The 27,922-nt window shown below is 37.7% G+C and overlaps 1 protein-coding gene across 5 annotated transcripts in view; it reads left to right on the forward strand.

Annotated features, from left to right (window-relative positions):
• LOC5575438 (semaphorin-1A) overlaps positions 1–27,922 on the forward strand; it is a 612,610-nt gene that overhangs the window by 414,055 nt on the left and 170,633 nt on the right. For all 5 annotated transcript variants that reach the window (XM_021844666.1, XM_021844665.1, XM_021844669.1 and 2 more), the window contains exon 3: positions 16,286–16,388. In XM_021844666.1, coding sequence (XP_021700358.1) covers positions 16,286–16,388 — 103 coding nt within the window. The remainder of the gene's footprint in view (positions 1–16,285; positions 16,389–27,922) is intronic.

Genomic DNA, 27,922 nt, shown 5'->3' on the forward strand with positions numbered 1-27,922 from the left:
GCACCACGTGATTGAGATTTGCCTCACCTCAACTGGATGTAAAACTGGAGTAGAAATAATAGCGCTACGCAACGATGCGCGCCATTGTTCCGATACAATGGGTTTCGACACAATACGCTTCTATCACTTCACTGATTAGCACGATCAAAGTACGTCTATCCTGGACCACGATGTGAGAACGAATGCCTTGAATACTCCGTTTTCTCAAGTGGCATATCTCCTTGAAAATGTATTGGCACTCATAATTACCATAACTTATAGTATATTTCAGGGTGATGAACCGTTCATATGATATGCACCCTTCTTTTGTGATCAGCGGTTCTTTGAAGTTTCTCCGAACTCAGCATTTTTTCTTGTTTTCTCTATCGTTCTTTCTAGTTTACCACTCTTAAGATGATTCTTAAGATTGTTTCTTATTCATTCTGAACTGCATCTATTTTGGTGCCGGTCATAAACCACGTGGTCGTTCAAGGGGGGATGGAGGTGTAAAAGGGGTGGTTCTATCCTAATACCACGATCCATAAAAATTTTGGGTCATTCGGGAGAATAGATTGTCATTCGGATAACTGGCGTTCGGGAAATGATATTCGAGGGTACAATTTTCGGGTAAAAATAGACCAAAAGATTTTTAATGATAATGGTCACCTAAATTTCAGTATAAAGCCTGTCCACGATAAATTTCGGACACTTTTTTTTCAGTGTAGGTTTTGAATTATTTCACGGATTGCTGAAACGTTTCACTTATATGACAGCTGAAACTCTCCACTTTATTTCGTGGTACAACATGTTAATATTATCGTAACATTCACTGAAATGGCGTCCAATCAAGTGGAAGTGCGCAAACGCATTTTGTTTGAACGGCAGCAAAATTCGAATTTATCGGTACGCGATCTTGCCAAAAAACTAAAGCTACCGAAAAGTACGGTATTTAGTGTTTGCAAATCATTTGACCAGCGCTTGACTGTGGATCGGAAGGTTGGAAGTGGAACAAATCGAAAAGTATGCTCCCGACAAATGGATAAGAAGGTGGTAGCCATTATTGAGAAAAATCCCAATCTTTCTGTGCGAAATGTGGCTCGCAAAGTTGGGAAATCAAAATCATACGTACAAAAAGTGAAGCATTCTTGTCAACTGTTTATTTTGTAGATATAACTCTTTTATTCTGAAACAAACAATTGTTTTTGTTGAATTATGAGTAACTTTTTTTTGCTGCCATTATTTGGGTGTCCGAAATTTAACGTAGACAGGCTTTATGCAAAAGTATTCAAAAAAGAGTCATTGCCTATCATTACTTGATATGGTTTGGAGCAAATAAGAATTCTCCATTCTTCATGTAGAGGATAATCTTGTTAATTTTACAACTGTCATATTTGTCAGAAAGCTCCTTAAAGTTGTTATAGTAAATGTGACTTTGGTTTGCGAGTGGACGCATTAATTACTTCACAGAACAGACTGCACAATTATCGAAATCTTGTAAATATCCAATGAACTAGCCCTTAAGAAACAACAAAATTTTAAAGAACAGATTATGATGAAAAGAAGGGAGAACCACTTGTGAAATATTCCAAATCAAAATCCCCTGTTAAACTTAATAATATTAAAATAGAAAAACATTTAATTGAAACTGAAAAATTCAGAAAGAAAATCGTATGAAATTTACTAATTATAAATTACAAAATTATTATAAGAAAAATTCAGAAAGAAAATCGTATGGAATTTACTAATTATAAAATAACAATCTCATGCTACAACATCTGCATAACAATAGTTGCAACGTATATTAAAATCTCGTTAATATTCAATGAATTAGTCCATATGAAGCAACAAAACTTTGAAGAACAGCTTAGGATGAAAAGAAGGGCGAATTTCTTGTGAAGGTCTTCCAAACTATAATACCATTTTACAGGGAAAACATATATTAAAAAAACGTACTTCATTATCTTATCCGTCATGCTGAATATCAAATCTTTACATCAGTAAGCAGTATCTTTCATACATAGTGGAACAGCGTCTAATGAATGGAATCGTGATTCTATTGTATGTTTTCTTCTTTCTAGTTCCACGGTCCCAAAGGGTTAAGTGCTGTATTTTCAATTTATATTTATAATGCTTCATATGTTGATGTTGATCGTTGAACCACCGAGAAATCGATTTTTTTTAACCGTAAGGAAGTCATGTGTTCCTAGTCCAACAAGTAGAATACTAGAACCACAATACCCAAAACGGATAGCTGGCTCACTAAGTCAATTTTAGATGGTGTCCAACATACCCTGTACTTTTTTTAAGTAGGGTAGATGTACCAGTTATGGACATTATGGTTCCCTATTTCTCTATACGGGAAAATTTTATTTTCTTCAAATTTTTAATCATTCTGTGTGTTTGAGTAGTTTGATATCAAATGTATCTTGATGTAGAACATTCAAAAATATTCAAAATGTGAAAGTTTTCTAGAAACACATATGGCCAAATAGGGAACCACTATAGCCATAACTGGTACACTTTCCCTAACTAACAAAAACAATCTCATATTTTTTATCGCTCTGGCATGATTATTTCTCCTACAACATGATTCATCTGAAAAAAAAATCTAGGGGATGGTCAATTCTGAGGAATGGTACATTCTGGCGAATGGTTTTCTGGCAAATGGTACTTTCTGGCAAATGGTTTTCTGGCATATGGTACTTTCTGGCGGATGTCATTCTGGCGAATAGTTTTCTGGCGAATGGTTTTCTGGCAAATATCGCACAATCGTGTTATATTGTCTTCGCTCTGTGCACTAGCAGAAATTTTAAAATGAGAAGAACGAGATAGTTACCGTACTATTTGTTCAATTTAGTGCTTTTGAACATGTGAAAAGCGGCACAAGTCGAATATTGTGACGGCAATCCTTGGGTTCCGAGATATTTCATGATCAAAATCGACAAGAAAAAAAAATCTGGGTAATGGTACTTTCTGGCGAATGGTTTTCTGGCAGATGTCATTCTGGCGAATAGTTTTCTGGCGAAAGGTTTTCTGGCAAATATCGCACAATCATTTCAAACAACAACCATCGCAAAATTTACATTCCACGAATGAATCCACGATATATTTGATATATGTTTTTTCGTAATCAAAAAGTTAATGATAAAATGCATATCTTTTCGATGATATGCATGTCTCAAAAATATTGTATTCAACACAAGATAAAGAATCTTTCGAAATATCTATTCCGTGAATTGATTCGGTCTCTAACATTATTTCAGAAGTCTTTTCAATATAATAGTCTCAATTTCAAAGTAATACACTACACAATTGCGAGTGAAGGAACTCTCTATATCTTTCCATTTGAGAGTTATTGTTGTTTTTCCTGCAAAATAACGCCTACTTGAATTGCGAATTTCTCTGATTGGGACAAACAAAACAATAATATTCAATAAAAATATTTTGGTAACTGTAATGAAATCCCATGAAAACCAAATAATTTTGATCAGAAAAACTTCGTTACGTTTGAACTAACATAGATATCAACAATCTTTTTACATGAAAATTTGCGTTTTCTTAGTTAAAAGTATAAAAATCGTTCAAGTTGCTTGAAATCACAATTTAATTGTCTACAACTTTGTTGAAGTGTATATAAAATAATTTCAACACATAAGAAAGTAAGTTATGTTATTTCTATTTAAAATGTAGGCCACTCTAATTTTCAATAACTCCAAACAAAGGATCTAACTAATATATACAAATTTGTAGAAGACCGATTTCGTCTAATGATGTATTCCAAAGCTCAAAATACATCTTTCCGCGTTAAACTTCTTTCTGGATCATAGTGCAGTGGTCCAAGGACAACTAGGGGCTGCGAATATCTGTTAGCTGGAGTGTAGAACCGTTTCGAAGAAGTTATTTTACTTATTTAGTAACCATGATCTTTCACTTTGTGATTTGCTCTCGACTGCAATTCACCAGTATTTTAACGGTTTTCGGATCTTTCAGTCTAGATAAGCAGCTAAAACGCCTTTTTCATCTACTTTCCTACGTGAAATATACACCGAAACGTAGGAAAGTAGATGAAAAAGGCGTTTTAGCTGCTTATCTAGACTGAAAGAGCCGAAAACCGTTAAAATACTTATTTAGTAATCGAATTGCAGTACTATTTGTTCTTAGCTTTTGGAAAACAGTTCTTAGGTATTGGGAACAGTTATTATGCATTACAAAACTTTTAACCAACAATTATCATCAAGCTACCATTCAGAAAAATCTGCACTTCAAAAAACTATATTTTTTTTTTCAAATCGTTTGAAGCAAACTAGAGTACCACTACGAAGTGTTCAATTACACCATAACTCAGGTTGAAATCTAAAATCAGTGATGCATAACAAAACAATATTCAAAAAATATGTTTAAAAATGGCATGTTAAGGTTGCCTTGTACTGTTCTATGTCACCATTTACGGTGCGAATAGTTTTAGTTGTGATTGTTTTTGTATCTTGAAGAAGCGTTGTTGGTGGAGCAAACATATTGCTAGTAGTGTGCGCACTTATCACTAAGGGTATTCAAATCTTATTTTACAATAAAAGCCATAGCAAACTGAAAAAGGCTAAATCATTATTTTTACATTGAAATCGTTATAGGAGGAGTGACTGTATTGCCCAAAACATATAATTTTCGCTCATAAACGTTATATGAAGTAGTTGAATAATGCCATAACAATAAATCCAATATTACTAGAGTGTCCATCCCGGGACATCCCGGGACAAAAAATCCCGGGATTTGACAAATTTCGGGATTTCCCGTTTCCCGGGATTTTATTTCTGACATTCCGGGAATCCCGGGATTCCCGAAATGTACGTAGAATTTGATGAAAACTACTAAATTTCAATATAAAACAATTACATTTTCCACAATATCATCCTTATTTGATAAAGTAGAAAACCATAATGAAAAAGAGAATAAACGAGTAATTATTTTCATGAAAAGATCAATTTACCAAGTAAGAAAAACATATATTAATTTATCTAGTTGCAAAGTTTTAATGCTTTTTTTCCAACGTTAGCCGTTTTCACAAGCCTATGCTGAGATAACATATTTGAAAGTACAGGTCGGACTCGATTATCCGGAGCATCTATTTTTTTTTTATTCCGGATATTTGAATCACTAAAAGTTATATTATAATCTGTGATTAACCCCTCTACCGGCAGCTTCATTTTTTTCCGCAAAATTCAAATTCAAATCGTTATAACTTTTTTGTTTTTCAATATTTTTGCACCATTTTTTCACAAGCTCTCAAAAAACTCTTCTAGTTTTAGGATCTGTGTCGATATGGATTATTGGTGATCTGATTTTAAAGATATTCCGATGTTCCTTGGGGGACCGACATTTTCCATATAAAATGCCTTTGGCGGCCATTTTGTTTTTGATCAATTTATCAAAAAAATAAAATGTGGGCTATATAATGCCAATTAATAAGGAGCTTTTCTGAAAAAATCATACAAATCGGTTCAATATTCTTGGAGATATCTGAAAATAACGATATGCTGTTTTTGGAAGTTTTTAAGATCTTTATTTGGCCAGCGTGGTTCCAGAAACCTAAATGGTCATTACTTTAAGACGGCTGCACCAAATTGCTTCATTTTTTCACAACATACTCTCATTAATGTATTGTTTCGAAGAGTGAATATCCGAATACGATTGAAATTCTGTAGCCTGAGGAATTAACAGGAGGTTGTAGTTACGGGTCGGTCCCCCAAGGAATTTTAGAATATCTTCAAAACCAGATCACCAATGATCTATATCGACACAGATCCTAAAACTAGAAGAGTTTTTTGAGAGCTTGTGAAAAAATGGTGTAAAAATATTGAAAAACACAAAAGTTATAACGATTTGAATTAGAATTTAGAGGTAAAAAATGAAGCTGCCGGTAGAGTGGTTAAAGAACTTAAATATTATTTTTTGTCGTTGTGTTATTTATATGATGCAATGGCGTAGTCAGAAAACATTTTAAGGAGCATTAGGGGTCCTGAGAAGATAATTATAATCGAGTCTTAAATTCCGGATTATCGAATGCCGGATAATCGAGTCCAACCTGTACACCTAAACTGCCGCTAATCGCAAGTCAGTACTGACAAGTTTTCAATCGCGTTTTCAATAGAAATATTCAATAAATTCCAGGAGATTGGAACATGTTTCGATTTCAATGAAACTTTTATAATTTGCTTTTCACTCCGTTACCGATTCATTTTTGTGTTACACATGTGCGAACATCTTCAGTGGGACTGACATGTGTTTACTTTTCATTATAGGACAATTCAACTTGGTGTTTTGTTTTTCTAAATTTTACTGAACAAAAAGTGATTTCTCGTTAGTGCAGCTGAAAAATCATTAGAAGATATAATGAAATTGATATCAACTCATTTGCGATTCACGGCATTAAACTTCAGTAAATAATTTTCAGTAATTTACTTTTAGCATGACCTACAATACCTTCAATTATCTTTAATCGTTTCTTTCGTACCAAAGTTTTTATGACTTTTGAATGTTGAAGCAAATTGCTTTAAAATTATGTTTTAAGTTTTTATCATACTTCCATTCATAAGTGTTGAAGAGAATTTGAAAAAATCCATAGCAAACCCGTAATTAGTCAAGCTAAGTTTTGATTTTTGTTAGGTTACTTCATCAGAATAAGAAAGTATTATCTGAAATGTGATTTGCTATAATTAACATATTATTTTGAAATATTACATTATCTGTTTATTTCATTGAGAAAAAATGAATTGTTAACTCTGTACTTCCATTTCAATCAAAATGCTAGTTGAATTGAAAATTTTATAAATCCCGGGATCCCGGGATTTCCCGGGACAAGCATAGAGTTTTGTCCCGAATCCCGGGACGAGCAAAAAGGCCGGGAAATGGACACTCTAAATATTACCCAATAATTTCAAACATTTTACACTAATACACGGTAACAGGAACCATAAATATTGAAAAGGGTCCATTCACTGTTCATTTGTTTTTCGACTAAAACACTATAAAAAATCTAATTTGCATAAAATCTCTTGGTTCATACGATAAAATACATCTTACAAAAAGTATTTACAGCGAAAACTTGCTGAAATTGTGAAAAAATATTACTTACTTGATACTTGATGGGCTACAATTCGCTACGATGAATCTGCGCCGAATGGATGAGTCTTCTCCACTGGGCTCGGTCCTGGGTCAATCGCTTCCAGTCGCCCTGAACGTTAAGTGCCCTTAAGTCCTCCTCAACCGCAAAAAGCCATCGTGTGCGCGGCCTACCACGAAGTCGGCGGCCTCGTCCGGGTTCTCTGTTGAATATTATCTTTGCTTGTCGTTCTTCCGGCATACGGGCAACGTGACCAGCCCAACGCAGCCTGCCGTGTTTTATGCGCTTGACAATATCCACCTCTTTATACACTTGGTACAACTCGTGATTCATGCGACGCCGCCAGATGCCGTTTTCTAGTTTACCGCCGAGTATTGTTCGCAGCACTTTACGTTCAAACACCCCGAAAGCTCTCCGGTCGACTTCCTTCAATGTCCATGATTCATGGCCATAAAGGACAACCGGAAGGATCAGTGTCTTGTATAACGCGAGTTTTGTTTTCGTTTGCAGGCTACGGGACTTCAGCTGGTTACGGAGCCCGTAGAAAGCCCGACTCGCAGCTGCAATACGTCTTTTCACCTCGCGGGTAACATCATTATCGCATGTCACTAGTGTTCCAAGATACACAAATTCTTCCACCACTTCAAACTTATCACCACCTAGCACCATTTCGCTACCACTAACACGTCCGGACCCACGTTGACCACCAGCTATCATGTACTTCGTTTTTGTGGTGTTGATCGTGAGCCCGATTCTCGCTGTCTCCCTCTTGAAAGGCACGAACACCTCTTCCACTGCCCGACGGTCAATCCCGATGATGTCGATATCGTCCGCGAAGCCAAGGAGCATATGAGAACGTGTGATAATGGTACCGCTTCTCTGCACACCGGCTCTCCTGATAGCACCTTCGAGCGCTATGTTAAACAGCAAGTTAGAAAGAGCGTCACCCTGTTTCAATCCATCTAAGGTTACGAACGATGATGAAATCTCGTCCACCACCCGCACACTTGATTTTGATCCATCAAGCGTTGCACGAATCAGTCTAATCAGCTTCGCCGGAAAGCCATGTTCGGACATAATTTGCCACAACTCGTTTCTCTTCACTGAATCGTACGCCGCTTTGAAATCTACAAACAGATGATGAGTCTGCAAGTTGTACTCCCGGAATTTATCTAGGATTTGACGCAGGGTAAACATTTGATCCGTCGTTGATCGGCCCTCTCGAAAACCAGCTTGGTATTCGCCGACAAAGGACTCCTCATACGGTCTCAATCTGTTGAACAGAACTCCAGACATGATTTTGTACGCCGAATTAAGGAGTGTTATCCCTCGGTAATTGGCGCACTCCAGTCGATGCCCTTTCTTGTACAAAGGGGAAATGAGACCTTCCAACCAACTAGTAGGCATTTGTTCTTCCTCCCATATCCTCGATATGATACGGTGAAGGAGTTCGTGCAGCTGCTCGCTTCCGTGTTTGAGAAGTTCGGTCGGGAGCTCGTCCTTCCCAGCAGCCTTGTTGTTCTTCAGCCCATTGATAGCTTTTTTTACCTCATCTAGCGTTGGAGGTTCCACAGCCTGTCCATCGTCATCGATTTGAATTCTGCTACCAGATCCACTTCCATTATTTCCATTCAACAATGACTCAAAGTGCTCTTTCCACCTGGCGGCCACCATTGTCTTATCCGTCAGCAAGTTTCCTTCGCGGTCGTTGCACATGGCGGGAGACGGCGCTGTTTTTCTCCGCACACCATTTACGGACTCGTAGAACCGTCGCATGTTGTTCTCTTCCATAGCTTCTTGCGCCTGAGCAATTACTGCCTCTTCATGCTCCTTTTTCTTTCTGCGATGGATCCGTTTTTCGGCTGCCCTTGCTTCCTTGTACCGCTCTCTGCTCTGACGGGTACCAGACACCAGCATCCGGCTTCTAGCCATGTTCTTCTCGTTCGTCATTCTCTGGCACTCCTCGTCGAACCAACCGTTCCTTGGTCTTCGTTGAGCAGTACCTACCACTTCTCGCGCTACTGTGCTCACTGCTCCGTGGACTGACTCCCACAGATCGCTGAGGTTGACGCTTTCGTCGATTTCGCTAATCCGCTCGTCGAGCTTTTGATGGTAGTCCGCTGCTACACCATCTGCTGACAGGCGTTGGATATTGAAACGCAACGATTGTCGATTTCTAGAACTCGAGACGGTTGATAATCGCGCTCGAATTTTGCTTACAACGAGATAGTGGTCTGAGTCGATATTAGGACCCCTGAAAGTTCTAACATCGATGACGTCGGAAAAATGTCGGCCGTCTACCAGAACATGGTCGATTTGGTTGCAAAGTTCGCCATTTGGGTGTTGCCAGGTGTGCTTGCGGATATCCTTGCGTGCAAAGTAAGTGCTACTGATGACCATCCCCCTGGTGGCAGCAAAGTTCACTAAACGTAGGCCGTTGTCGTTGGTAACAGAGTGAAGGCTCTCTTTACCAATGATAGGGCGGAAGAAGTCCTCTTTTCCGACCTGCGCATTAGCGTCGCCGATGACAATTTTCACGTCGTGTTTTGGGCATTCTCCATAGGTCTTGTCTAGACATTCGTAAAACGCGTCCTTCACGTCATCGGGTTTGTCGTTAGTCGGTGCATATACGTTGATCAGGCTGTAGTTGAAGAACTTGCCCCGAATCCTCAATACGCAGATCCGCTCGTTGATCGGCCTCCACCTAATAACGCGCTTCATCTGCTTCCCGATCACTATGAAACCAACTCCGTGTTCAGCTTTATCGCCACCGCTGTAATAGATGTTGTATTTGAAAGCGGTGTTAGCGACGGGATCTACCGCTCTGAATTCACGTTCTCCAGATCTTAGCCAACGCACTTCCTGAATAGCAGCCACGCACACGCCAACTTTTCGCAATTCACGAGCCAAAAGGCTCACTCGTCCAGGTTCATTTAAGGTCCTGACGTTCCAGGTACCGAGTTTCCAATCATAGTCCTTATTTCGTTGCCAGGTCGGTTGCCGAAAATAACGTTCGTTTCTTCTTCTTTCTCCATTTTTCGTGGTGGATAATGAATTCGGTATGCTACCTTACCGGGGTCGCGCTACCTACATCACGTTGATGGGACTGCCATCTTAGGTGCAGCTGACGTGATACAGCGTTTCGTACTCAGCCGCTGGATACCAGAACAGAGGCTGTTTGAGCCGCACCTCCTGGTGTACAGACGCTCAGAACGCACCTCCTCACTCTAGCTGATGTCAGATGGACAACAGTGCCCAGGCTGCACTACCAGCTAAGTACGCAACCCTTAGCTGGCGGTCTTTGTCATCATTTGACCCGTGGAAGCGCGAGGTAGGAACTTGTGAGGACCAGAGCTGTGTTGGACGCTCCTTCCTGATTGTCGACTCACCATTTTGCACGTTAAAATGGAAAATGTTGATATATCCCATTATCAAACATATTTCACATGATTTTGACTGCATAAACTATGTTTCTTAAAATGCTTTGTGGCAAGAACTACTTTATTTCATAAGTTTTATCTTATTTTGCAGACAAAAAAATGCTTTGGGAATGGTGAATGGAGCCGCACGGTGACTGGTGACATAACGGTATTCCAATGGAGACGCTTGGTTGTTCTCTGTGAGAAGACTCAGATACTACACACGAAATATGAAGCAAAGTGCAAGATAAGTTCAACTTGACAAAGACAATGACTTGGTATACTTCATGAAAATTGCTAGTTTTCTTTTGTTGTGTTCATTCGATCTTTCAGGACAAATGTGGGAAAAAGGCCATCCTGGGAGAATTTTCGTTGCAATTCCATTATTGGACTGCCAAAGGATTTTTAGAAACATATTTTGAATTTATTCCTCTTAAAATCTGTTGAGAAATCATTTGAAGAATTTCAAGGGCAATTTCTGGTATAAATACTTGAGGAATCATTATAAAAATTTCTGGGGGGATACCTGAAGGAGTTTTTGTACGTATTTCCGAAGAAAGTTTTGAATGAATCACTAGAAGAATTCCTGAAGAATCTTTGAACCTATGAAATAGTCGCGTAGTAATCTCTGGAGCCTACAGAATTTACTTCAAGATTGTTGCAATGCAAAAAGAAAAAAAAAGGACTTAAGATACTGTTAGAGTAAAAAAGATACTTTGAATGCCTTTGTTCGCGCTTTGGTACTTTTCAAGAATGTATAGAATAATGTGTACAAATATTCACTTCAGATTCTCGGCGTGGATAAGGATCTGATTTATAATGTTTCTAAGCCTGTTCCTGACTTTCATGGGCTAAAGTTATAGAGCGCCACCGGATGTTCGAAGATCAACAGAAAAATGTATTTTTGATTAAAAAAAAAATATGATGTTCTGTTAAAAACTACTAACGTTGAAATAAACGCTATCATTATCAATATACTGCATGCTAATTATAGGGGCCGATTATACATTACCGATTTAACTCCGCTTCAAACCTGGTTTTCTTTACCAGTAAAATTTATTGTGTACTGTCCGGTGAACCGAACCCCATAGCTACGCTAATGACTGTGTGCCGGGCTCACTTTGACATACAAAAATTTCGTATCGGTTTCTCTCTCCCAGGTTGTCCCAAAGCTAAATGGTTTTCTAGATAATTTCAGTTTTCTTTGTTTTATCTACATTAGTCGTGGGAATTGTTTAAAAAAATGGGGCACTTTTTCCCTACGTTTAATACCATAAAAATGAAAATTTTCCAGGATTTATAGAGGTTTGTGTATAAATGAATTGATTTAATCAATAAATTACAATACTGAAATAAGCAAACATTTTTGTTCCTAGCTAAATCCCATAAACATCGACTTTAATTGCCGACTTGTAGGTCCATGAATTGATTTGACCTTTTCATGCTGAAGTCAAATTCTTCTAAACTAGCTGAAGCCACCTCATCAAATTGTGCCTCCACTAGAAGAACCGAAGATGACGACCGTGATGATAATGACAGTTGTTACAAAGAATGAATCCAATCAAAATCCAGCTGACGACGACGTCGGAAACGTTCAGTGCCTAGATCAGACACCGAAAAGAGCAACGGGTCTACGCTGCACCACTTTCTGTGATGTGGTGCATTCCACATTCCTCAATTCCAACCTTGCCCCGGATTTGGCCCTCATTGCATCTCTGCGACGCTCCATCACTGTTGTAGATGACGTCCCGAAATATGTCTCTGATGTGGATTCCGTAGATGCTGATGATGGCGATGGCTGAAGGAGGCAATGCTCTTTTTCTCTCCCCACTCTTCAGATTGCCATTGTAGCTACAATTGAATTGAAGAATAGCGCATTTTGTCGCACAATATGACACTAAGTAAGTGGGTTCATCGAAATTGCAACAAAGTGTCTAGAGTGGTGGAATTGATCGTGGGAACGTTGCGAATTTCTCCGGTTGTGCTTTTGGGTGACGACCGAATCATACAGGGTGGTAAAGGTGAAACTGTTTGGAATCGAACTTAAATAGTGCGGTAAAAGTTCAAAGGAAGAAACCTCGCGAAGGAAGCAACAAACTGGGGCGAATTTGATCAGGTCGGTGCCAAACAGCATTTTCTTCCAAGGATGCTGGATGCGTCGTTGGGATGCCATAAATCCCATGTTCTCGAGTTTATAGATGTTTAATGATGATTTGAATTTTTTTATTTAAAAAAAAGTTGGTTTTGCGTAGAAATATATACAGTTATTGAAGGTGGAACCAATACTGCTAAAAAAATCGCTGTGCTAACTTTGAGGGTTTGAAATGTTATGTAAGCTTAAGTCTAAATTACTGAACATATTAAGCATAGTTATCCAATCAAAACATCGTTACGGCAAAAATTCGGACGAGTAGTGTTTGAAGTTATTCGTAACAGGCAAGTTTCGTTCCGGAATATTAACCTGGGTCTGTTTTTGCATTTCGTTATTTGAGTGTTCCGGGTAATTTAAACAATTTTGTAACACTTCAAATTGAGTTTTTCAAACAGTAAGATACAACGACCTTTCCATCCAAGATTACAAATATGATTGTCGGTATTTATGAAAAATTGGTTGCCACACAGAAATTGTTCAAATCTAATTGCACTACAAAGCATTCCCAAGTAACATTTTTAGTTTTTTCAATTACTACAAGCTGTTGTTACCACCATATCGTTAAAACTCATTTTAGAACTTATTAGTCTTAAAAACCTTAATAAAACTCTGATAAAACTTCGTTAAGCCCGAAAAAGCCCACACTACAGGAGGTTGTTAAGACTATACCTTAAAACCATTTCAAAACTTCTTAGTTTTGTATCGTATGAATACATCCTTGTAGTATACTATAAAACATTCATAAGAGCTATTGTATAGCCTTATTGAGTTCATCTAGCGGTATTGAATATTTTACGATATCCTAATACACGAAATAAAACCAATTTTAAGAGCTTATGATTGAACAAACTTCAATCAAAAAGTTGTTTATAAACCATAACATTTTTTAATTTTGAAACCATCATGATGTCTGCCGACTCATTATAATCAATTAAAAAAATCATTTTTTGCATGGCAGAAAACTTCCTTACGATCGCGTGAAATTCCTGCCAAAAAAAATTTACTAGTGAAATAACATAAAATTTTTCGGTTTACAGCAACGCGCCACAATTACGAAATCAAAATTCGCTAACTCCATTTCATGTTCAGAATGATTTCATGCTCATCTCAATCATATATCAAAATTTCCCCGGCATATTGTGATTATCAACCCGAAAGTGCGACAATAAAAATGGATCCCATTAAGTTAAATCTTGCTGGTTTTGTCTGGGATGGATTAAGATCAATTGGTGGTTATTCTGAGCAATGTAATCATTCATAAGTGCTTTTTAGCTTAAGAATCCATGCGCAAAATCCTTCACTGGCTAAAGTATTCTTAAATTATACTATTTGTTCTGCACAAAGACAAATAGGTTTTTTGGGAGCCTTGGTTTGAACTTTATGCACTCAGGAAAGCTAGTGCTGTCAAAAAGGTAAACAAATCAGAAGATTCGATTTTGTGATGCAATTCAATTTACAAAATTCGAGCCGTTATGTGTCTAACTATGTGTTTATTGGAATGCATTGTTATGATAAAGCTAGTCGTGGGTGATCAGTTGTACTTATGCAGAAAACGGTAAGTAATAAGTGCCTAAAAAATGAAAGCTTTTTCGTGTAGCTCAGCTGTTGTGTGCAGCATAGTTGTCCCAGTGGAACGGGAAGTTAAGGCAAGCATGAGAAAATATGCTATATACGGTAGTCAGATAATTCTACGAGAGGAATATTTGCCATTTCTATGTTTGTGTTCTGATTAACTCATAATTCACTATATGATTATCATTATCAACATAATGATAATGATAACCACACGTTGACTGCATTCCAATAACATGCATCAGACAGTTGAGATTTGAGAAGGCTTTAACATGACTTAGTGCAATCTTAGAAGTTTCATCTATGCCTTTTCAAGACAAGAAAGATGGAGTTTTAAGTAAAGGTTTTAATAGACACTACGCAGCTCCTTCAAAATACAATTTATTATCAACAAATGTGGCCAGCAAACAAGTTTTAACGGGAGCTCTTATAGATAACTACAAAGCATTTTAAAGTGGGTTTTACTGAAAAGAACGTTTAGCACTTTACAATGCTTTATTAAATCTGTTAGGAATGAATACATCTCTAATAAAACCTTCATAAATAACATCTAAGATCAAAAAGCACTGAAATTGTTACTTGGGTTCTCACCAGATTGACTGGCGTTGATCCGGGAACATTTAAAAATGATTCAAATTACCGATGTAGTTTTTGAGCCCAAACAACAACTCTTGAAACATCTGTGGTTAGATTATTATTTTTTTAGAATTATATTTAGATTTGTCATCGCCAAGTCAGAAGAGAAATACTTCATTTGAAATATTTCATTGCAAATGTTATGCATTTACGCTACTTCAAGTGAATACTGCTATTATTTTTGTTTCATATGAACAGTTGTAGCCCGAATATGTAATATAATAATATAATAACAATGTACGAAAAAGACGAATTGTTGGTCGTGACAAGATAGCACAATCATTGCTTGAAATTAAAGTTTGCTGCACATTTTTTTCTAATAAAGAGAGTTCATTTGCAAAATGCAAATAATATTGCTTGTCTGTTTTTTAAGACCAAATTACTTCTACAAAAGTTTTTGTTTAAACGAATTTACCATAATTTTGACATATACAATAAACCACCGTCAATTCATTTGCTCACTGAAACAGATGCAACAGATGCAAATCCCAATCCAGCAGCGTTCAGCAAAACCGATAACAACGTGTGATCCGTTTAATTCCTTTTAAAAATTAATCAACTTTCAGATCATCGCAAACTTGATTTACAATTCAATTTACGGTATTGATGACTCACTGCAGCCGTTTATACCGTGGCAAGAGAGGAGGAAAAAAATGGATTTTCCTTCCCATATTCTACGCCTGCGGATCCTCGGGCTCTTGTTTTCTTCATCATTGGCAAGATGCAAGCAAGCAGTCTAGGCGTGTTGTCTCCCGTATTTTTTGCGCCGATATTTTCTCTACTTCTACCCCAACTCATGTGTATACGAATGAATCTGCAAAGCGGCTCCAGGCGGCTGCTTCACCAAGTCCTAGTTTTCCTTCTGCACTTTCTTATCTGTGTCTATGTAAATAAACATGTTGATGTTTCCTTTCTGATAAATTACCTACCGTTTATCGTTCGTACGCTTCGTTCGTCGGTTTCGTTGGCTTACTTCCCATTCAGGCACAATCTACCATGTGCTTCTCGGTGTTACTTGCTATGCTGTTCTGCCTAGGCCATGACGAGGGAAATCCGGAAGTGGACCCATTATTCTCCCGTGATTGCGTTACGCTCTATCTGGTGCAATCGTTACTCGTGCCAGTCTCATTTGTCTTCCCTCGGATCCGAAAGTATCGATTTTGGCTTTGCACACTCTGAATTGTTACTTGTTTCCTCCGTTGATGGTGTCGCACTTGTACAGTATGCCTCTGACTGTATAAACGGTTCACTTCCATAGGTGCACTGTGCGTTGATTTATTGTGACATAACTTACGAAACATTTCATCACAATGATCACTCAGTGCGATAAATGAATCACAAAACACATAAACCTTTATGCACAATACCAAGTTATGTGACCAATTTATTTCATTCGATATTTCTTTGCAGCCGACGAGGAATACCTGAGGTTTCAGGGAAACGAATCGATGATCGACTACTTCAAGCTGGTTCTGCGGGATGCCACCAGCAATAGCCTTTTAGTGGGAGCAAGGTGAGTAAATGACAATCGCTTTCTTTATCCTTCATGGTGATTTCAGACATGTCTTCTTGAGCACTCGAGCTTCTAGATTATAATATTTAAATTAACATGTTTGCTCTACGGAATCCTAATAAATTCAAAGAGGAAAATGATAAAACTTCCAATCGATACTATAAACCCACCGACGCACACCGGTTCGCATCAGTTTGATCATCCGTTAAAGCCGATGCCAATCCTAAATAGCCAGGCCAGACATATTGATCCCAATTCCGGGGATGAACCTGCCGTCCGTTTGTTCCGTTCCTTTTCATATTTCCCAAGTGCTGATTTGCGCATTCATATCATCAGAAGAGACAGCAGCAACCCATGTCGTCGTTGGCGGGATGTTTTCCCGGAACTCACATAAAACCCAACCATCTAGTCTAGTTAGTCCCACAGCCGCAAAACGAGAGACACATAACATAAAATCAATATTGCCGATCCGATGGCGATGATGCTGATGTTCGATTCCGTGCCCCATTCCGCGGCCAAACCAGCCTACACACCGAGATATCCTATCTCTATTCGGAATCGGACGGCCTTCCCACTGCCACCGTAGTCCTACTCCAAAGCCAATAAATAATTCAGCCATATTATTGATCAAATAACCCCACAGGGCTTTGACACATCCGAATCAGCCTTAATTTGCCTTTGGAATATTAATCACTTAATGAATGCGACTCCACGTATTTTTGTGCTTTTGGGGGGAATGGGAATGGAGCGAAGTGCATCTGGCTATCGATAAACGAGGATTGGGTTTCATCGGGTTGTTTCTTTCTGAATGTTAGACAGGAAGGCGTCGTAAGGAGATGGTACAATATGGAAACCTTTTTGACGCTGTTATTTGGTATCGAAAATTGGAAACAAATCTATCGTCTAAGAATGAACTTGTTTAGCATTCAATCACACCATGGGCGTTTCCTAAAAAAATCTTCAGGATAGATTTCTTCCAGAATCTTATTCGAAGAATAAAAAGTTTTAAGTAGAATTTTTCCTATGAATCCAAAATGGGATTCTCCAAGAATTTTTACGGCATTCCTGTACGGATTCCTCTATGATTTTATATTGCTGTGTGCGTTTGAAATACAAATATCAAATGCGGGAACACCAAACACGGTAAGATTTTTCACAAGGAAGGCGAAGTCAAAGATAGCTTTTCTTTGCTAGGTGTGCGGTGATATGGGTCACGGTTGCTAGGTGTCCTTTGATTAGTTTGTGTTACCGCATTTGGAACGCATTTGAACCAGATTTGCACGTCGAATGCAAACAGCAATATTTAATTTCTTCTCTGGGTATAGTGGACACAATTGATCCGGATTCCGTCGCTTGCCCACAAAGGAGCAAGCAACAGATTCAACGGGCCAAACACTACTGACGCGTTTTGTTTGTTTTGTTTTTTCTTATAGGTTACAGTCAAATTACTAGACAAACAGTGTTGATAGACTCACACTCAAATCTCAATCTCTGCTTCGCAAACCTCACGCTTGAGACAGGTCCGTCCAACTCTGGCTCAGATTAGGTATCATTTCTAATACTGCATTCGGTCGCTTGGTAGTGCAAAAGGTGGCATCCACAAATTACGTAACGCTCTAGGGGGAGGGGGGGAGTAGGCTCAAGCGTTACGTCTAATACAAAAATTTAAAAATGTTCATACAAAAAGCGTTACGTAGGGGAGGGAGGGGGTCAACAATTTCCAATTTTAGCGTTACGTAATAAATGGACGCCGCCAAAGGTACCCAAGTTTGACAGATCGCAGTTTACTTTTCACAGCATTCTAGATTACCTTATGAGCAATAAAATTTTGGGCAACTGCAAGGGACATGAAGGTCTTTAATTTGTCTTTGAGATCATGCACAAATTACGTCACGCTCCAAGGGGGGGGAGGGGGTCAAACCAAGCGTGACAAGCCTTACAAAATTTTTGGAAGACTCATACAAAAAACGTGACAAAGGGGAGTGGGGAAGGTTGTCAAAAAAGTTGAAATTTAGCGTGACATAATTTGTGTACCATCCCTTTGCTTGAGATTTTGATGAAAAATCACTCAATCAACTCAAACCGTAAAAAAATGATTCAGTCGTAAAACACGGCAAAAACTCGTGAAACCCGAATGTTGTGGTTTACGTTACAAAGAATTAGGAAAAGTGTACCAGTTATGGGGCTATAGTCGTTATCTATTTGGCCAAATGTGTTTTCTCGAAAACTTTCACATTTTGATTTTTTTCGAATGTTTTAACATCAAGATTCATTTGATAACCAACTACTAAAACACACCGAAGGGTTAAACATTTGAAAATAATCAAATTATCACGAGTGGCGCAATAGGGAACCATTATGTCCATAACTGGTACACCTACCCTACTATAATTTTACCAGACTAACAAGAAATTATTGCCGTATGTGAGTAAACTGTGAGAATACGAGACAATGAGTCAAAAAGGTAAGCCAACTCATCTATGATTTTTTGACTACTGAGTTGCGTGATGGACAACTCACGAAACAAGAGGAACATTCTTGGGATATTCCAATCAAGGCGGATTTTTAAAAAAAAGCTAATTTGGTGATTTGAGTAGAAACCCTTGATAATTAAAAAAAATTGCAAGAATTTCATGTATAGTTCTAAGATGTAACGAAAAACAATATTTCCTAGGTTGCATTTCATCAAAAATCTCCTGCGAAAATTAAAAAAGGTGATTTCTTAAAGATCTTTTGAGAATTTATAAAGTCATTCAGAATCCAAATCCATTTCTAAAGATATAACTTGAGAAATTATTGAACAAAAGTTTCACTTCAATTCCAAGAACATTGCATGAAGAAATTCTTTATTTTTTCATTCCCATAAGGATTGCATTTATTTATTTTGTGGAGAAAAACTCTCGAAAAAATGAATTAATTTTTAGAAGAACTCTCAGAGGCCTTCCCAAAAAAATATTCCTTGAAGTGTTGTTGAATATTCCCCTGTGAAATTTTAAGTACTCCCAGGAACGGTTCATGAAGCAATGTCTGTAGTGGTTTTTGAAAAAAAAAATTGTAAGAGGTTCAGGAAAATATAACTAGAGTTAGCGAATCTGCTGGTAATATCTTTGGCAGAAACTTCTTGAGTTGCATAACAGATCCTTCCAATATCCACTGTTGATTAAACTTTTTTTGATTAAACGCTAAGACCCTTTTAATAAGCCTGATTGTCGTGAAAAGCGAGGAAAAAAAAAATTCCAATGAGGCTGACATGACGCAATTGTCTTTTTTTAAATAAGAGTGGTGAAGGCATTCTTCAAAAAGTCCCGCAATGACATTTTTGTCTTCGGCCAGGGGAAGAGCAACTCCTCTGTATCCTCTGGCTACGCCCATAAGTCACGCTACTTGTATTAGGTTTTGTTGTTGTAGAATGTTAAGAATAAAAACGAAAAATTGAAAATGTTTGGTATTTAAAAGTGCCGATTGATTGAGGTCGCAGAGTATTAGAGTTGCACTTTGGATTGAAGTGTTTTCAGAACAACGTGCCTTCAGAACAATGTGTCTTCAGAAATCGCTTTGTTGAATTGGATCATTGCCACTATGGGCCAGAAATCGAAATCTCGCGATAAAATTCCAAACGCCTTCAAAATGAACAAAAATCAACCTAGAAGTAATACGAACTTATGAAAAAATGAAAAAGTCGTCTTTACTACACACTCAAACAGAGTGTGAGAGTTCGGTAAATAAAATCACCGAATTCGATTTGTAATTTACTAAATTATAGATTTTTTGGTAATTAAGTAGTTTTTGAGAGCAAAACTACCGAATTTCGGTAAATTGTCGCGAATCTGTCATAATTTTTACTGAGGCGTCTGTGATTCACCAACATTACCGACAACGGTGAAACATTTAACCGGTGTTCCGGTAATCAATCTGTTAATTTACCGAAATCGGTAAATTTGCAAAGAGGCAGCACCATGTCATGTGCGTTTTTTTTCTGGTGGACCTTTGGAAGCTGCAAACATTTTGTGTGAAAACTATCAGGATGAAGGTAAGCATAATAGTTTTTTAATGTTCTAGAAAATAATTAACAAAATAATTTGCAGTACACTGCTAGGAACCACCATGTACAAGCAGCTTTCCGTTTTTTCCACCCCGCAATAGTAGCAACGCAGCCAGCATACACAAACAACAACGACGGCCCGATGTTCAATCTTGCTTGGTTCTTAATCTATCGGTGTCGTAAAGCAGCTTAAACGCAAATGAATATCGTACAATCTTGACGATGAAATAAAAACTATGAGAATATTGTGATATTTTGTCTTTTTGTTTGGTGTTGATGAGATGCAGGAGAATACATAACCGGGGGTCATGGATTATATTTTTTCGGTAAAAATTACCGAACATTCGGTAGTTTTGACAGCTGCGCTCAAAAACTCAAATTACCGAAATTCGTTTACCGAATCGATTACCGACCGTTCAGCTGTTGAGATATCGGTAAATAAATTACCGACATCCGTGATTTAAGCTAAGTGTGTACTTTCTGCATGTCAGCACGTATAGTGATACTTCTCCGAATCATCATTAACTATGAGGACTGAGTTTCATCAATTTGAGATTGTGAATTGCAATGTCAATATGGCTGCTAAAACGAATGACGGACTACTTTGCCTTAAACCACTTACATTCTCTGGACAACATCACGCTCAAGTTGTCGATATTTCTTTTCAGCATCAGCAATTAAAAAAGATTCGAACATATTTTTTTATTTTTCTTCATTGATAGCCATTGACCTGTACATTTGATGCTATCTTTTATTTTTATTGTCTCTCAATTTATCATACTGTCAAACTACTAATTGATTTTTAACACTTCACTTGTTGTAAAAAATAAAATACTAAAATCACTAGTAAGGCGAGCAAATACTTTTAAACTCTAATATGTGTTGCTTATCTTGACAAATAGGCCTATTTCTTCAGTGTCAAGTGCTCGACAATTAGTAGTTTGAAACATACTCTACTAATCTCTCCCCTAAAATTAATAAAAAAAAGTGTAGTTATCATACTGTATTTTTTTTTTTTTTTGATATGCCAGCGTATAGGAGGATAGCACAGATGGTTGCTTAATTATTTTATAATCTTTTGAGAAATATCAATTTATTTTATTTTGAACCATCAAATTTTAAAACGGGATGGTTTTAGATGTTCCTTCTTGATCTTTAAAACTTTTGTAAAATGTTATACCAATGATTCAACTCTGGTTATAAAAATACTCATCAGAGTTGGTATGACTCTTTTTACAAAATTTCTAGTAACTGCCTATTTTAAATTGAAATATCTGCGTTCAAAAAAAAAGGTTTTTGGACTTTTGTGGCGAAATTTTGATTTCTGGCACATAGTGCATTGATTGCATACTATATCTCAGCAAAGAACATCATTAAAAGATATCGTTTAAGATTTCATTGATCATTGAATTTCGAGAGAGTTACTGCTTCATTTCAAAGACATGTAGTGGTATATTTCAAGAAACATCGATCACAATAATCATTTCATTGGGCGTGCGTAAAAATGGATTAAATAATGAAAAATCTATGAAGTCAGGTGGGATACGAAATCACAACTTTTGTATGCTAGTCGAGCGTTTAAAACCATTATAATAATAAAAAAAATCTAGTCGAGCCCTTTACTAACTTAGCTACTGAGCTACATTGGTACTCAGAAGGTTATAAGTTCCGATTTCAAATTCTATTGAGTCATGCGCCAGATCATCCATCATGTGGGTCGTGAGAGAAAGTCGCATGTGCCCCTTTGGGATTTTAATTTGATATTTATAATAATTTTATTTGCAGTCATCAATTTTCTCAGTAGCATAGTTGGTAAAGCGCTTGTCTCGCATACAAGGATCGTAGGTTCATGTCCTACCTAATCGCAAGGATGTTTTTTTTTCATAATTTCACTCATAATTCATACATACTTACAAACTCGCTGGAAGCTTATTATCGTAATTACCATGTAGATTTGTTTACTGTATATTGATGACATGTGCCAATCATGTATACAATATTGAGTGATCGAACATTTAATGAGAATACAGTCAACTCTGCCTTGCTCCATATTCTGTACCCTGATAGTATTTGCGATCACTTTAATACTTTAATCTTCGTGTATTTCAATACCTATCTAACTCGATGTTCCTTTATTTGATGTTATGTATTTTAGCTTCCTATGTAAGTTAATCTCACTATGTAAGGTTATTTTCTTGAAAAGTTTCAAATCTCTTCCAAATGTTAGTGGGGAGAGATCATAGCTACATGATCAGGATTCACCTCATGCAACTTCAGTTCAAAAATTCACCTATCAGTACTTCAAAGACAACATACTGTAAGTCGGCACTTATAGTGTCGAACCATTCATAGGTTTTTTTATAATGATGAAAATAAGGTAAATCAAAAGGTATTGTGTTTCTATTGTTATGTAAAACGGGGGTGACCCATTTCACATAAAGACGTTTTGCATAAGGACATTTCGCATACGGACGTTTGGCATAATGGACGTTTCGCATTAATCAGTTTCATACAAGAACAGGTAGCATTTTAAAGAAGGCATATAATTCTGATTATGCCAAATGTCCATTATGCCAATCGTCCATATGCGAAACGTCCTTATGCGAAACGTCTTTATGCGAAATGTCTCACCCCCATGTAAAACATGTACAAGAGTTTATGTCGACACTTATAGTGACGAACTGTTCGTATTTTGTTAAATCAATTCATATAAGTGACATTCCTACGGTTCTCATAATAAAAACACGTTTCATAATACAGTCATCTCTCCCTTACTCGATATTAAAGGGACCATCGAGTTAGGGAGGTATCGAGTTACAGAACACAAAAGCAGTGCAACTGCGTTCCAAGGGACCATCGAGTTAGCCATGAAAACCAACTTTTACTATGGTTCTCTAACTCGATATCGAGATACGGAATATCGAGTAAGGGAGAGTTAACTGTATATTGTGCACACAGAAACGAACATCACCATCGTCATTCCTTGACTGAGTAGCCGTAATCAACTTTAATCAGCATGCCCATCGCACAAAAAAATCACTCCGGCGATGCGAAAACCCGAACTCGACTACTTGGGCCATCGAGAAGTACTCAGAATGCGTGCAGAATAAAACGAAGAAAATAAAACTATGGTGACGACGAAAACTAAACAAACTTTTTGCTTAGCCTTCAACGATGCACTGCCCAGCAGAACACGTGCAAAATAAACCAAAAAAAAAAACTTCGACGCCGACGCGAGAAAAATGAATCGAGAAAACCCGACTACTACGCGAAAAAAACGAACTTCCTGCATGAGCTTCAACGAGGCACTGATTTTGAATAAATTTTGTCAAAAAAAGGAAAAGTACAAACTTTTAAAAATAGGTGTTCTGTATCTCAATGTCTCTTCAACTCGCTGGACCCTTCAATATCGATTTAGGAAGACTTGTCTGTAATATTCATTTCAACAGACAAACGCACTACTTCACTACTTAATTTCGTTAGTTCGTACATATTCAATTTACCAAATCGCAAACAGCTTATTTGCAATGATGATAGCTTCCCAATACAACTTCTGGGAAATGGCAATACATCAGCCCACACGGGCTTACAGCAGCAATTTCCTTGAAGATATGATAAGCCTATCTAATAAACTGTTTGATCTTCGTCAGCTTTGGGCTTACGTGTAATCTTTCGTATGCGTAAGGCACATTTTCATGCAAACCCGTACGCAATCAGCCATACAAGCCCCTCGAGCTTCACGAGAAATAGAGCAATTGAATTTCACTCCCATTTGCCCTAATGTATACCTATATACGCTTGGAAGATGGAGATTATAATGGTGGAGCTAATTCACTCCTCTTCTTCACTTGACCTCCGAAGGCGGGGAAAATTGGGCTGCCCACCACAGCATTAGGGAAGATTTCCTGTGAGGATTCGTCCTTCCTGCAGTTGGTAACATTATAATCCCGGAGACTCGGAAAGCACTAGATTGGAACAGTGAAACTTTGTGCTTGAACAATCGGAAAATGGAAGCATTCGGTATGATGGGATCGGCTTAAAATTGGTATACAACGGCATAACAATACACTTTGGATGCGAGTATACATTGCATTGCGTTGATTATGTTGTTAAAGTACTTAAGTATGCACTTTTTTAACACGTCGTTATTCTCAGGCTAATACTAGTACTAGTGTAGGCTCTTGAGAGGTATTATATCACATAGCTTCTAAATCATTTAACAAGTCTGCAAAACCAAGATAAATGTATCAATGAAGTTTGAATTGTGGGTATAGAATTCCTTACACCGATATACCATAATCCGGGGAACATTGATCAGTTTTATCATATATTTTATTCCGGAATGTAAATATGCTTGTAAAAGAGGTTTTGGTGTTTTCAATTTACGAAATTGTAAAAAAATGTTGCATGAAACTTATAAACTCAATTTTTATAGCTCGGGATTCAAAAATTATCATCCTGCATTATTTGTGTAAATTACTATTACTCCATCAATGCACAGTAGGCAAAACTTATCCAAAAACGGACATTTTTGCTTTCATAAACAACAAACGCTCAATGAATTAATTGCAGTTTGATCCACTGCTAATGACGAAATATTGTCCATTGCATTTTATTCCCAACAAAATAAAGTATAGCTTGAAAATTCTTTTTAGTCGATTAAATGAAACAAATCAATTAAAGTAATTTGAGAAGATTCCAACCACGTGCACCAACATATCTCACAGAACAAAATGCGATCCTCATTGGGCAGAGCAGCGCCACAGCAACGGAACGGGAATGTATTTTTGTTCCATCCGTCAGATGGCGCATCATCTGCTTCGCTAGTACGAAAAATAGATAGGTGCCATGACATGAACGTGCCAACCAATAGATAGGAGGACAGATAGTGCTTCCATTGCGGGTGCCTTGCCGGAATACCCATAAAGTCAACTGCTCGTAATGCACTTATATTGCATCATTTTCTTTATGCTCCGTATTTATTCGCCATAATGGTCCGCGTTTCTTCTGCTGCTTCGCCGTCATCATCATCGTCATCGTCTCATATGTTATTTGCTTTCCGGTTGTCTCGTAGGTATTGATCCTTTTGCGGTGCAAGGAGAACTCTCGAGATGCTACAGTTCCGAGCAATCATTTATGTGGGAACGTTGTAAAATGAGAGCCATCTTTACGGCGGGTTTTCTTAGTGGTTCAGGAAAGTGGGACAGGAAGCGCAAGCACGATTGAAGTATATTGGATATTTCATTGATTGAAACGTTCCCCGTCTTCATGTGTCACGGGTTTTGACGAAGCAGAGTAACCTACTAACTGAATTGTTTTTTTTGTCAGTTAGTATTTTTTAAAGAAAACTCATCTTCTTGAACATATAACTTACTAGGTGTCCGTATTACTTTCATAGAAAATAATATTTTATGCTTCTGATTCAACTTTGAAAATACTCGTCAACTATTTCAGCGAAAGAGTATCCAAAGCTTTCGTGACTAGACTAAAAGTACTGTACTCATTAGATGGACATCATTTTTGTGTTCAAAAAGCTTGACTGATGAATATATATTTTTTTCACGTACATTTCTGTTTCTGTTTCTGGGCTTAACCCTTCAGAAAATTTCAAATACCTATACGAGGAATACTGAACAAAATCATGAAAACCAAACAGTGGTCATAATTTCCCCATTACTGAAAAAGGTAATGGATTCCCAAGCATAACAACCGCGGATTTGGGAAATCACTCTTCTCCTACACAGAAAATGGATTCATTTGCGGCTGCGAGAAAACACGACGGCTCTCGAATGTACCACCTCTATATATGTATGCGTATCTAGGGTTTCCAGCTAAGTGAGATGAACGAAACATCCGCAAGGTTTTGTTTGTCGAATGCCCCTATGTACTTTCAGGCTTTTGTGCTTGGTCGAACTAATTAACGAAAAGGGTTCATATTTTCCCAGCTCTGTGGGCTGGCATGCAGGAATGGAGGATGCTGTTGCTGTTGTTCCCAACCGAGTAATCTAATTTTTCGCTTCCACGATCAAATAACCGCCACCGGTACCGTCTGAATTTGAATGCTCAATGTCTGCCCCAGGCGAGCAGCCGAACAAGACATTGACGTTGAAGGCTACATACTAAAATACAGCTGAGTTTTCCAACAGCTGACAATTTAATTATTTCAAATGCTGCCATTTCCTGTTGTCCTTTGGCGAGGATCAACCTCCCGGTCAATGCCGGACGGACCGAAACCGGGCTTTCGGGCAAGAACTGAGTCGTCCTGGACCGACTTTAGTGACTGGAAAAGTCGTTCCGCATTTCGTGAAAAAAAAAAGAAAACAGCACAACTGAAGAATTTATTAAGACGCACATTTCACCAAGGGGAGGGATAGCTGGGAGGGCAAGAAAGGTTGAATGTAAATTTGTCTTCAAACAACCAAAGAAGAAAGCTAATGACGGGACAACGGGCAACAACTAAACGGGGAAATATTAAATTCATCAGGAAAGTTCCCACTTTAATGCGATTTCTGTTTTAATGAAGATATAAATACGGGAAATTAATTAGCGGACCGACAAAGCTAGCAGATCTTCGTGAAAAAGGAGGAAAAGGTGGACTACCTGGTGCTGCTTGGTCCAGTTCATTTGCCCGTTTTTATTAAAGAGATTGGAGTTGGGGCGTTTTTGTTCAATTGCCTCAAAGTTAACTTCTCTTAGTTTTTCCCTAGAATTACTTTTGTTATTTTTTTTTTTTTGTAAAATTTTATCGCTCGTCATTGAAGACTTGTAGTAAATATCTTGATAGTAAGCGAAATTATTGGAAGTAGAAGACATGTGTAGTATGTACGAGTGCCTTTAGCTATGAAACCACTTGGCAACCAGAGTCAAAGCTTATAGGTTTTCCTATAAGATGCCATAAACTTCCCCAGAGTTTTATATCAATTCATGGAATTGTTTAGAAAATCTTACAGGATCAAGAATACTATAAGAAATCTCTTCATAAAAGTTTGAAGAAATTCCTTTAAGTATTTTTTTTATTTCTCCAGTGCTCCTGCAAAGTCAAACAGGTTTTTAAGACTTCATAGGATATTCAGAGATCACTTCGAAGTTTTTTTTTTCCGAAATATTGCCCTATAGATTTCCCTGTGAGTTTTATTAGGAGTTGTTGAAGGATTTCCAGAAGCATCTCTGTCGATTCTTAAATGCGTAGTTGGCGCTAGTGGCAAAAAGTACAGAAAACAGCCCTTGGAACCCTTCAGTTCCTCTCACTGGTCGCCAAACGGCGAAACTGATATTTGTATTCACTCACTGATCGCGTTCCGTTCGGTTTTCAAATTTCTCAAACATCCAACACATGCGCATGGAAGAATGGTAATGGTAGATGTATGTCAATACCATGCCGAATACGATTATTGCATTTTACGTTATTCCCATAGATAAAAACATTATTTAACACAAAAAGTTTCACTACACACAATTCGATAATAGTGAAGACAAACAATTTCACCCGAAA

Source organism: Aedes aegypti, chromosome 2 (assembly GCF_002204515.2).
Source record: "Aedes aegypti strain LVP_AGWG chromosome 2, AaegL5.0 Primary Assembly, whole genome shotgun sequence".
Lineage (NCBI taxonomy): Eukaryota > Metazoa > Arthropoda > Insecta > Diptera > Culicidae > Aedes > Aedes aegypti.